The 12,412-nt window shown below is 36.3% G+C and overlaps 1 protein-coding gene across 1 annotated transcript; it reads right to left on the minus strand.

Moving 5' to 3' along the window:
* Nucleotides 1-7,246: 7,246 nt before the first annotated feature.
* On the minus strand, nucleotides 7,247-12,273 carry foxl3 (forkhead box L3). Its single transcript, XM_017705458.2, has 3 exons — nucleotides 11,963-12,273; nucleotides 10,779-10,947; nucleotides 7,247-9,977 (listed from the first exon to the last, which is right to left on the minus strand). The coding sequence occupies exons 1-3, from the start codon at nucleotides 12,067-12,069 to the stop codon at nucleotides 9,558-9,560; spliced, it is 696 nt and encodes a 231-aa protein (XP_017560947.1). The 5' UTR covers nucleotides 12,070-12,273; the 3' UTR covers nucleotides 7,247-9,557.
* Nucleotides 12,274-12,412: the final 139 nt, after the last annotated feature.

A 12,412-nucleotide genomic window follows, 5' to 3' on the forward strand; every position in this document is an offset into this window, starting at 1 on the left:
TTTTGTTTAATTCAGTCAGTCCAGGAACCCAAAAAGCCTTTTATTTCACATTGTTAATGATAATTCTATAGTCCTTCAATCTTTGGACAAAGGTAGTAGTTGGTACAGTGTAGTGGTTATCGCTGCTGTTCTCCATGCAGCAGACTGGGGAAGCATACAGGGCTACACCAATAAGAGTCCTTGGGTGAGATTCGTAATGCTGTATTTGCATAGACCTATAATGTGATAAAACTGTAAGGCACTCTGAATGAGAGCATCTGCCAAAGCATACATGTGAAAATAAGACTGGTGCCTAGTCTCATTAATTGATTGAAACTCTTAAATACTAAATAGAAACATTGAGCTCAAAATAAATATGCCGCCTCAATAAGCCACTTTATATGTACATACAAAAAGAAGTTACTTTGTACTCAAGTTGTTTTTAGTTTTTAGTTTTACTTTAAACATACAGTATAATTTCACTTGCTATAAAGTCATATATATATATATATATATATATATATATATATATATATATATATATATATACTGTGTTCTTATTAGAGCAGATAGATCAGTTGAGTAATTATGAAATGTGATACTTTTCTATGTATCGATATTTACAGATTATTTGAACACACGATATCCTGAACTTTAGACAGTTGTCGAAACGGGGAACTCGGTGTGTACAATCATGTTTAGCCCTCAAGTTGTAGCCCTTTTTTTTTAAACAGGTAGTAGAAAATGAAAAAAATAAGTGATTAACAGAAACAAAAATGGTAAACAATCCTCTTTGCTCACCCTCAGTAGTTTTGTAATTGAGACCTGACAGTAAAGTACCTTTTTAACTAAAACTATTTGAATGTACAATTAAACTATAACATTTAAGTATACAGATATATTGGGTGATAATATTGGTTATTGGAATGTTTAGCCCCTTAAAACCAGTACCATATTAGCCATAACATTTTATCAATCAGGCCCTAGATCTGATTTGTCACAATTGGTGCTAATAAGTGATCTTTTGTGCATCTTGAGCATTTATTGCCACTGCTTATAAGGGAAAATGGAAAATCTAGTTTTTTTTTTTAAAAAAAGCAAAACTTTGATTTTTTCCTGATTTCTTACTTATTAAAGCAGCACTTTGTAGGATTTTTTGTGAAAACTGAAAGTAGCATTCTGTCTTTATTACATTTTTTTATGTATTAATGTGACACACACAGGCTCACAAAGAAGGTCCAACTCAATGCTTAGGATTCAAAAGCAAAATCACCATTATAATGATGAAGAAACAACAACATTACATAATTCACTTGCATCTTTGAAAAACACGTCCTTCAACAAGTTTACTAACTTCTCTTTGAATTCTGATTCAGTGAGCTTGCAAGTGTCAGATTCATTCATTCAGGGGAAAGGGGTCTGATGTACAACTGACGATACAATATGTTCTTCTGCACCTTGCATGCAATTACACATTTCCACCAGAGAGGTCTCCAAATCCTCGAATCTTACTTAGTGCAGCTTTATTTCTATACTTTTTAAAAATATAAGCAATAGAAATGCCTCAGAATTGCTTCCAGGTGGCACTACTGTCTAAGTGTTGGCTCTGTCATCAGGAAATTGTGAGCTTGATCCCTGGGTATGAGTGCACCCACTCCAAAATGATAAAGTCGTCTTTTATTAACTTAAAATTAGGGATGTAATTAACTTCTCCTGCAAAGTTACCATTTTGGAGATACCAGTTTGTATTACACTTGGATTATATGATTTTATTTTTTTTAGAGGTTGGGCTGTGCTCTGAATATCACTGACAACCTGGTGAATACGTCAGTTTAGGTTGTTACATTACTTCACTTGTCCACTGTGCCAACATCACTTCTGAATATAAGGTTACCTCTCATGCCTATTTGTATTCTTTGTAATTAATCCAATTACAAAACAGAATGCATTTTCTTTAATTAATATTTACAGACCACCAGGACCCTATGTAGAATTTTTAAAAGAATTTAGTGATTTCGCTGCAGATTTAGCAGTTTGTAGTGATAAAGTAATTATAGTAGGAGACTTCAACATTCATTTTGAAAAAGTTGATGACTCATTAAAAAAGGCTTTTGCATCAATTCTAGACTCAGTTGGTATTGCTCAAAATGTAACAGGACCTACGCATTACTGTAATCATACTCTGGATCTGGTTTTGACCCTGGGTGTTAGCATAGATAACCTAGATATTCTTTCTCAAACCTCAGTAATCTCAGATCATTATCTTATTTCTTTTAAACTTCATCTTAGTCATAATATACGTACATCCCCCAGCTACTCTATGAAACGTTCAATAACGCCCTTTACCGCTCAACAATTTACTGATAACCATCCTGATTTATCAACCATAGTGTACTCTCCAGGTAACCCAGCAGAACTAGACAAACTAACTGATTGTTTAGAAAATACCTTCCGGTCTACTTTAGATGGTGTAGCACCACTTAAACACAAAAAAGAGAGACAGAAAAAACTTGCGCTGTGGTATAACGACCAAACTCGTACTTTAAAGCAATTAGTACGAAATTTTGAGCGAAAATGGCGATCAACCAAACTGGAAGTATTCCACTCTGCTTGGAAAGACAGTATTGTTGAATATAGAAGAGAAATTAATAAAGCCCGCTCAGAGTATCTGGCCTCTCAGATCGAGATTAATAAAAACAACCCTAGAGTTCTCTTTAGTGTTATTTCTAAACTGACTAAAAATCAGGCAGGTACTGATCCTCAGATTCCAGCAATCCACACTAGCAATGCTTTTATGGACTATTTTGATAATAAAATCGAAAATATTCGGGACAAAATTCAACAGATAAATAGCACATCTTGTCTGTCATCTGGTGTGGCTGATATAGAACAAAATCCAGCTACCGAAGTCAGGTTGGAAGTTTTTAACCCACTACATCATTTAGAACTGGAGAAAATTATCTCCTCATCAAACTGCACAACCTGTACACTTGATGCAGTTCCCACAAAACTATTAAAACAGGTATTACCAGACATAATTAAACCACTATTAACAATAGTAAACTCATCATTAAACCTGGGGTATGTTCCCAAAGCCTTTAAACTAGCAGTAATTAAACCTTTGATCAAGAAACCAAATCTTGATCCTAGTGTACTATCTAACTATAGACCTATTTCAAATTTACCATTTATTTCTAAGATTTTAGAAAAGGCCGTGGCCCAACAACTTGGCTCTTATCTGCAAAGAAACCAGATCTATGAAAAATTCCAATCTGGATTTAGGCCTCATCATAGCACTGAGACAGCTCTAGTTAAGATAACAAATGATCTGCTTCTTGCCGCTGACCAAGGCTGCGTTTCTTTACTGGTACTTCTTGATCTGAGCGCAGCTTTTGATACAATAGATCATAATATCCTCCTAGAAAGATTAGAGAAAATGGTCGGTATAACTGGAACTGCCTTATCATGGTTCAAATCATACTTGACCGATCGTTTTCAGTTTGTGAGGGTAAATAATATACCCTCCAATTATACAAAGGTTAGATATGGAGTTCCACAAGGCTCTATCTTAGGACCGTTATTATTTACGTTATACATGCTCCCCCTGGGCAAAGTTATTAGAAAACATAATGTTAATTTTCATTGTTATGCAGACGACACGCAGCTCTTCATATCAGCCAAACCTGATGACAAACAGAGAATAAAGAAAATGGAGGATTGCGTAAAAGATGTGAAATCATGGATGTCACACAACTTTCTTCTATTAAATAGTGATAAAACAGAAGTTCTTCTATTAGGCCCTAAAGCTGCTAGAAATAAATTATCACACCTAATGTTGAATCTGGCCGACTTCTCAGTCACACCTGGTTCAACAGCTAAAAACCTTGGCGTTATCATAGATTCAGATCTAGCATTTGATAAACACATATCTAATGTTACTAAAACAGCTTTTCTACATCTCCGTAACATCGCCAAGCTAAGAAATGCTTTATCCTTACATGACGCAGAAAAATTAGTACATGCCTTCATTACGTCAAGGCTAGACTACTGTAATGCGCTACTGTCAGGATGTTCTAGCAGTAACTTAAATAAACTTCAGCTAGTTCAAAATGCTGCAGCCAGGGTCCTTACTAAAACTAGAAAATTTGACCATATTAGTCCAGTCCTATCAGCTCTTCACTGGCTTCCAGTCAAATTCCGCATAGACTATAAAATTCTCCTGTTAACGTATAAAGCCCTACATGGGCTCGCTCCTGAGTATCTGAGAGACCTTATCTCCTATTATGAACCACCACGATTACTTAGATCACAGGGTGCTGGCTTCCTAGTAGTTCCCAAAATTCAGAGAAGCTCTGCAGGAGGAAGAGCTTTCTCTTATAAAGCGCCCCAACTCTGGAATAATCTCCCCGATAATGTTCGGGACTCAGACACAGTCTCAATCTTTAAGTCTAGACTAAAAACTTACTTGTTTAGTTTAGCTTTTGGTAGTTAATGTTAATTCCCTTTAGATAAGGCTGCAGATCCAGGGGTTCATGGACATAGTGAATTGTGGGTAAACTGAGATGCTGGTGCTGCTGTCACTCACTACATGCAGTCACTCAGGTTTGTGGACGGTGGAGTGGGTGAATGCCAGTGTCTCAGGGAGCCTCCGTGTCTATGTTACCTTCTGGCTCTCTCCCTTTAGTTAGGCTGTCATATTCAGACCTGCCGGAGTCATTAGTCACACTCTGATAATTTTTTACATTTTCTGTTCTTCATAAATCCAGTCTAAACTAATTCCTAAATCTTTCCTTCCTCCGAGTTACTGACTGTCCACCGGTCCGGCCCAATACTGATGGATGTCCCACCCTCAAGTCCCCCTGTCCCCCTGATTGACCAGACTGATGGAAGTTTCTGGAACGCAGCTTCTCCACTACAGATCACATCCAAATCTATATGAACTCTAATTGTTTCCACTGTTGATTATACACACCTGAATATATTAGAACTGCGTGGATGTAAAATTGACTTTTCAATGTTTAACTTATAAGTTGTCTGACCAGTGGTAGGATGGTCCCCCCTTTAGATGTGAGTCTTGGTCCTCCCGAGGTTTCTTCCTCCTCCAGCTCTGAGGGAGTTTTTCCTTGCCTCAGCGCTCACGGGGGTTCTGTATATTCTGTATATTATGTTCAGTGTTTTGTCTGATTCTCTGTGCTGTGATTCCCATTTTTGTAAAGCTGCTTTGTGACAACATCAGTTGTAAAAAGCGCTATATAAATAAATTTGATTTGATTTGATTTGATATTCTGAGCTGTCACCTGAAGTCATTTAGGAAAATGCAGCTCCAGTTTACCTGTGAGGCACATCTGTAAACTATCAGCTACGCATCAGGGACAACTACAGTACATTACAAATGTAAACAGTAGTACAGAAAGATGCCCAGAATTGATGTTAGAATATCAGAAAACAATGTGATGACTTAGTCTTTGATTTATAACTTCATAATGAAAAGTGTATTGCTGTGTCTGACCGCAAGTTATTGAACAATCCTCATTAGCAGATCATTCAGACATATGTGTAAATATCCACCTTTGAGTTATTCAGAGAGCACTGCATCCTTGATCTTCAGCAAAAACAGACCTCAAGGAAATGGTGGTTAATCAGAAACAGCATAATTGGATTTAGCACTCATACATAAACACTCATAATGTATTTAAAATACATATTCCTCATAAGAGTCATCATTGTCATTTTTTTACAATTATGTTATTATCGGACCAAAATCCAATTATAAAATGTGGAGAAAAGGTAACGAAAGAAAAAAAACATTTGACTAAATTGGCTATTTATGTTTATGATATGGGTGCTGTTATTGTTGCACATCACTGATTTCCCAATTTCCCCTCTCAATTCTGTTTACTTAGCCCTAAGCTTTTAATTTCACCAATGTCACACTGGTGCCATATGCGGTGCATTGAAGTTGCAGAAAAAAAAAGTACAAAGACTTATAAAAAGTGTTTTCAGATTCATGTAGATAAAAGAAGAAAAGATCCTATTTCTACATAATTGAATCATGGAAATGTACGTAGTCATTCAGAATGGGCTGATGTGAAGCAGTTCACTGTAAAGAAGCTTACAGACTCAGATTTTCGTACAGCGGTCTTAATGTCTACAACACAGTCATTTTATTTGCCATCCAAAATGACCAGTTAAATGCTTTAAATGGCTGGTTCCTATCTCTACCACCACCACCACCACTCAGATGATTCTGAATTCCTTTTTTTTGCATCTTAACCCCTGAACCACTGAAAAGTAGTTTTTTTTTTAAGCAGTGGAAATGCTCTTAAATTTTTAAAGCATAAAAAAACAAGTTCTGTAAACAAAATGAATAATGAATTTGAAACCCTGATTGTACTGAAAATGTACTGACAATATACTGAATTCACTGAATAGTAAGTATTAACTATGCCTTTTTTATTCATACTCAGTCTTTATAATCATCTTTAATATTAACAACAATACCAAGCCTAGGGTTCATCTCATAGTGTTTATAAGAATTGTGTACACTAAAGCCAACAGTGTAAGGAACCACAAATGTGTACAGAGGCTGATGGCTTTGGTCTTCGTCGTCTCCAGTTTTTAAGAGCAGGCCTTGGAGCACTTTATGCTAAGTTAATTTACCCAAATATATCCACACCACAGCCCACAACATCAACAGCTCTGTTAATAGAAACCTGCTGATCCATAACAGTTCTACTGCTAGACGTGCGCTTGGGGTTGGGAGGGGGGCGGGTGTTAGTGCAATATTAACGTTAATATCAATGATCGATCAGAGGATTTGCAAGCCGGCATAAGGCATTTAATTATAATTGCGTCGGGAGTGGTGTTGTAGTGGCAGCAGGATTTGAATAAGGTCACATCTCTGGCTAACCTTGCAAGTGTAATACTATATTAAATGCCACTCATGTTAAGTGCGTCGAAACCTTCCTGATGTAGTCACACCGTAATATAAAGGTTAAATTGAAAAATGTCCCCTCTCCAGCACAAAAGCAAGCGATGATTGATACACCTTAGAAGGAAAATAAATGTTAACAGCCTTCCATTTTAAACTCCCACCTTTATGAATGATATGTATTCTAATAGAGTGTTTGGATCAAATTGAGAGCGACTCCGTTTCAGAAGAACGGAAAAGGTCAGTCAGAGAGATTAGCAGGATTCAGAGAAGGTTATGCTGTACTGCTCTGGCAGCATGTTAATCACCCTGTCACTGAAATACAGACTCTTGAAATACAAAGAAGTACATATTTTTAATCTTTTACATGAACTGTTTTGACAATTCCATTGCAATAAGATGTATTAGACCTTTTCACAACTTCAGCTGGTTATTGAGCAATGAAAGGTACTCATTAGCTGCATTTCTCCAGTTTATGCCCTTTATCTGCATACAGTGGATCACAGTACAGAAGAGGTCTGAGCTTCACTGTCCTTTATGTGTGATTTTTCTATTGTGACAGTTGCAATAAATACCCGATGGCTTACAAACACCTTACCCTCTGAACAAGATCAGCGTAGTTTACAAATAAGCTGTGCCAGCCTCCTGCTTATTTATTTCCTTTTTAGGTATATACATGTACAATAGCATTCAGAAGTTTGGAATCCATTCAAATGTTTAGAATCAGTTTTCTGTCAAATAAATCCCATTTGTTTTTGGACCACTGTGTAAATGATTCTAATATGATCTCAAATAATTAGTGGTAAATTTTGCTGAACCCAGAGGTTCCCGTCCATTTATTTAATTCCCAGTCAAAATGGCCAGTAAGTACAAGTTATTCATTTTTCTGCATCAGAAAAAAACAGGAAACATATATTCAACAGAAAATTACACAGAAGCCTCAACAACTAAATATATCATATCTTCACTGTGTCTACCTTTTACCATCTTAGCAGCTTCCATCCCATTCAGGAGATTTGTTTTCCGTTTTTTTTTCCACTCCTCCAACGTTCGGTCTTACAAGTTGGTTGGTTGATTTCCAAGTTTAGAAACATCCCTTTTTTCCTTGAACTTTCTCCTTCCTTATGCAAGTGGATTAACGTATCTAATCCTCAGAAATATCTCCTAAACATTTGTAACTTGCAGTTTGTGCCATTTTGACTGAACAGGTATGTGTATATATTTGTTGTAATATTTCAACTTAAATTGTGTAAGATAACTAATGAATAATGATTAACATGACAAATGATTCCAAACTTTCAAACATTATGTGCTTTTTCACCAAAAAAGTCAATATACAGATCATGTACAATAAAATGCACATTCGTAATTACTCACAATCTCACTGTACAGCCGGTATTGCACAGAAATGATTTCACTTTCTAATATCCTACTGATTGAGTAATGCATTTGTGTTACATTTTACAAGTATTATTTAGGTATTCCACTGACATTTGTTCTGTGAAAGTATTGCCAGCTGTAGAGAGAAGCAATATTTAGTGATTCTCACAAGAACTATGAATCATTATAGATTAAAAAAACAAATTCAATCCCATTTGTAGGCCTTAAAAAAAACTACACAAAAAAAGAAACTCAAAATAGTACAAGTGGTATGAAGCATAATCGTTTGTTTTTGCCAAGAGTAACATGTGCTGTGTTCACAAATGACTGGCATAGATCAGAGTGTTGGAGGGAAATGATACATAATATAAACACCAAGACAAGTAAACAGTGCAGTCACTTAGCAGTTCCTGTAAGCAGGGAATGAAACACTGAGTACACAAACTCCACAGTCGTGTGACACACTCGTCTAAGTTTGCTGCCAGCCGCATGAGAAAAACTAACTCAAACAAAAAGCAAGTAGCACGGATACATCAAAAAACATGGGCCATGTTTTGCAACCCAAGTTTCTTAAGCTTCTAAGGATTTTGATTGTAATGTAACTAAAACGAGGCTTAAGCAAGTGTCTGTGTCAACATCCCGAAATGAATCTTTAGTCTTTGAATGGATTATAAGGTTCTAAACCATCACTTGTGCTTTTTCTTATTGCAGATCAGCAAGTTTATCCCTACAGTCTGGAATAAAGGAATGACCTGTTTAACTAGATAAAAAGAAGCAAAGGTTCATCTAGCAAGACAGTTTCCATACAAAATAAACTTGAAGAAATGCTCCAGCATTTTGAGTATATGCCTGTTGACTTCTATTATAAATGTGCTCACAGTTTTCTGTTCTTTTCTATGCACACGGAAGTGCTGTGAGGTTATCGTCCATGGTAATCGAGCATGTGCTACTGATGCAGCGTTTAGGCTGAATAATGCTGGAGTTTTCCATTAAGACAGTGCACTTGTAATTGACTAATTTACTTAATGGTCACGCAAGTGCTGATAATGTTAATAATCATTAATCAGATTAATATGTGTCATTTAAACAGACCCACTAAGACAAGTGCTTGCATATGTCTGCCGTGTGCACCAGTGATTTGCTTTGGAAACCCGACTGTCCACAATTACACAACTGTCCAAACCAATGTGGACACTCCTTTAGGAAAGTTCTCTGATTTCTCATTGTCTGATTATTCAGTTGTTCTGATGTCTATTTGAAATGTGTGTTAGAGGGTCCAGAAGTGCAGGTTGAGCTGCTGCGGCTCCAGGTGGTGGACGACAGCTCCTGCAGGGCCACTGTGTGGGGGTCTAAAACCCGGAGAGGGGTCTGGAGTTGACAGGATGTAGTCAATGCTGAATTTGATCTCAGGCTCAGGCTTGCTGAGCGGTGGGTTGCTGTGGGTGACTCTGTGGTTCGATGGTTCCGGGCAGAATGAGTCGGAGTCAAGCGGCCGTCCTGCCACACTCTGCTGCACGTCCACAGCCCCGAAAGCTTCGGTTGGCTCCCTGAAGCCCAGCTTTATGTTGCGTCGGCGACGACGGCGACGAAAGTTGCCATTTTCAAAGAGGTCCAGCATGGACTCACAGCCTGTGGCAAAAGTCCAGTAATTTCCCTTCCCCTTCTCATTCCCCTCAGTGCGAGGAACCTGAAGAAAACAGAAAACAGCAGCCTTTTAACCAAGCCAAAATGTGGAAGGGTCAGCACTTTTATTTTTAATGGATTTAGAATGACCCTGGAATTCTGTGAAGATGCTTTGTGGTTATGATTGTTCATTCATACAAATGAAGGTTCCTAGAAGGTTTTTGGAATGGACATGTGGTTCTATAAAACACAATGGGACATGTGGAAGTTCTTTAAACTTTAGAGAGTTTCTTCACACATCTCATTTACAAAAATGGTTCTTTAAAGAGCCATCTATTAAAATGTTCTTTATGGAACTAAAAATGGTTCTTCTATGGCATTAAACTGAATTTGATGGAACTGAACCAACTCTGAATATGTGTGTGTGAGGGGCTCAGTCAGGCAGAGGGGCTCAGAGAAAACAGAACAATCAATAAAACACAAGCTCTTTATTACACAACAGCAGAAAGATAGCTGAGCTGGATTGGATTAAATTGAATTGACTAGAGTTGAATTGAATTGAATTGAATTGAACTGAGTTAAATGAATTGAGCTGAATCATTTAAATTGAATCAAACTGAACTGAATGAAATGAATGTGTCTGTGGGGGGGTGGACAGTTAGGCAGGGGTCTCGGATGTTAAAAAATAAACACAAGCTCCTTATTAAATGGCAGCAAGGTAGTATAATCAGAATTTACTGGTGAAAAATCGTAAAATATTTTTATACAGACAAAGTCTGTTTTCTCTGATGAAGCTAAGAGTTTAGCATGTACTTTTGAAGCTGCACGTTCTTATGATGCGCCTCGTCTCCTCAGAGCCTCTTACCTTTATAAAGCAGCTGTTGAGAGAGAGGTTGTGGCGGATGGAGTTTTGCCAAGCTCTCTGGTTAGATCTATAATAAGGGAACCTTTTCATGATGAACTCATAGATTCCTGATAGAGTAACTTTATTCTCTGGACTCTGCTGTATAGCCATGGCTATCAGAGCAATGTAACTAAGAGGAAGAGAGAGAAAGAGAACATCATTAACTGCACAGCACTAATAATGATATTGTTTGTAGACTGTGATGTAATGTGCTCTGTTGGATGGGTGCGGTTTATGTGTTTTCATATTTGTACTGTGTATCTTGCATTTGAAATATATTTACATTTGTTATTAATAAATACATTATTTACACTTAGGAACAACAAAGTTAATAAAAGAAAAAGTATTAAATAAAAATAGTTATACTAGACTACACCTAGATTTTTGTGCTGAATCTCAGTAGCCATGATAGCAACATTAAAACCGCAACAATAATAATAATAATCATTTATCATTACAACTGTTTGTGAAATATTTAAAAATATTTTAAATGGAGATTTTATAATATATTTATTATGATTTAATAATAAATAAATAAAGGATTATAATAAATAATCCTTGAATCTATTGTTATGCAATAATAATAATAATAATAATAATAATAATAATAATAATAATAATTTATATCACAAAACACACAATTGTTGTTATGTAACAACCAAAAAATAATAATAAGCGAGGTTTATTATAGATTTATGTTATTTATATTTGTATTATTTATGTGTTTTTTTAAAGAATCTATTATGATCTACTATTGGTGTAACAACAATAATAATAATAGTAATAATAAGAAAATAATCTGTTAGTATTTTTATGATCATGGATATTATGCTATTGTCTGCAGTAGTGTACTATTTTATATTTATTAATCAACCATATAAATATAATACATGGTGTATGAAATAGCATGTGTAGTAATAATAATAATAATAATAATAATAATTGTTGTTGTTGTTATTGTTATTATTGTTGTTGTTATTGTTATTATTATTGTTATTATCGTTGTGTTTTGTTGTTGTTTTTTATAATAAATATGATTTTTATCATCAGAAGTAGTATTACTACTGTATTATTATTTTATTTCAACTTTTTAAATATATATTTTAAAAACAACTAAAAACAAATAAAGAAGTAAAAACAGTTACCTGTACGCCGGTCGGCACACTTTCTTCCCTTCATCGCTGCCACAGGACGGGTAACCATCTCCATCATAATTAAAGCAGTTGTAGGGATACTGCGAATTGTCAAACATGGCTGAAGGTCCAGGGTGGCTGCTGTGTGAGCGACACTTTTGAGCAGAACTGAGAGAAACGGCTGTTGATTAAGTGAAGTGCGCTTCTAAAATGAGAGTAAGTGTTGGTGGAGTTGTGGAGTGGAAGACCCCCTCTGCTGCTGCTGCTGCTCTGATGCTGGAATGGCTGGAAAAGGCTCAGGCAGTGTGTGTGTGCACGCCTGAACCCTGGGCGGGATCACTAAAGCACTCACTCATTCACTCTTTGATTCTGGGTGGTCCAGGCCCACTCAGAGCGGGATGTTTTTGCTTCGTAATGTTTCTTTTTATAGCTTAATCTGCTTAATAATCACTGGATGAAGAA

The sequence above is a fragment of the Pygocentrus nattereri genome, chromosome 13, assembly GCF_015220715.1.
Source record: "Pygocentrus nattereri isolate fPygNat1 chromosome 13, fPygNat1.pri, whole genome shotgun sequence".
NCBI lineage: Eukaryota > Metazoa > Chordata > Actinopteri > Characiformes > Serrasalmidae > Pygocentrus > Pygocentrus nattereri.

Bases quoted from the DNA above. Each gene is read 5' to 3' on its own strand.
- foxl3 (XM_017705458.2), bottom strand. From the start codon at position 12,069: ATGTTTGACAATTCGCAGTATCCCTACAACTGCTTTAATTATGATGGA. The intron at 10,948-11,962 runs GTAACTGTTTTT...TCTTCCTCTTAG, and splicing joins GTGTGCCGACCGGCGTACAG to TTACATTGCTCTGATAGCCA. The intron at 9,978-10,778 runs GTAAGAGGCTCT...TGTTTTCTTCAG, and splicing joins TCAACAGCTGCTTTATAAAG to GTTCCTCGCACTGAGGGGAA.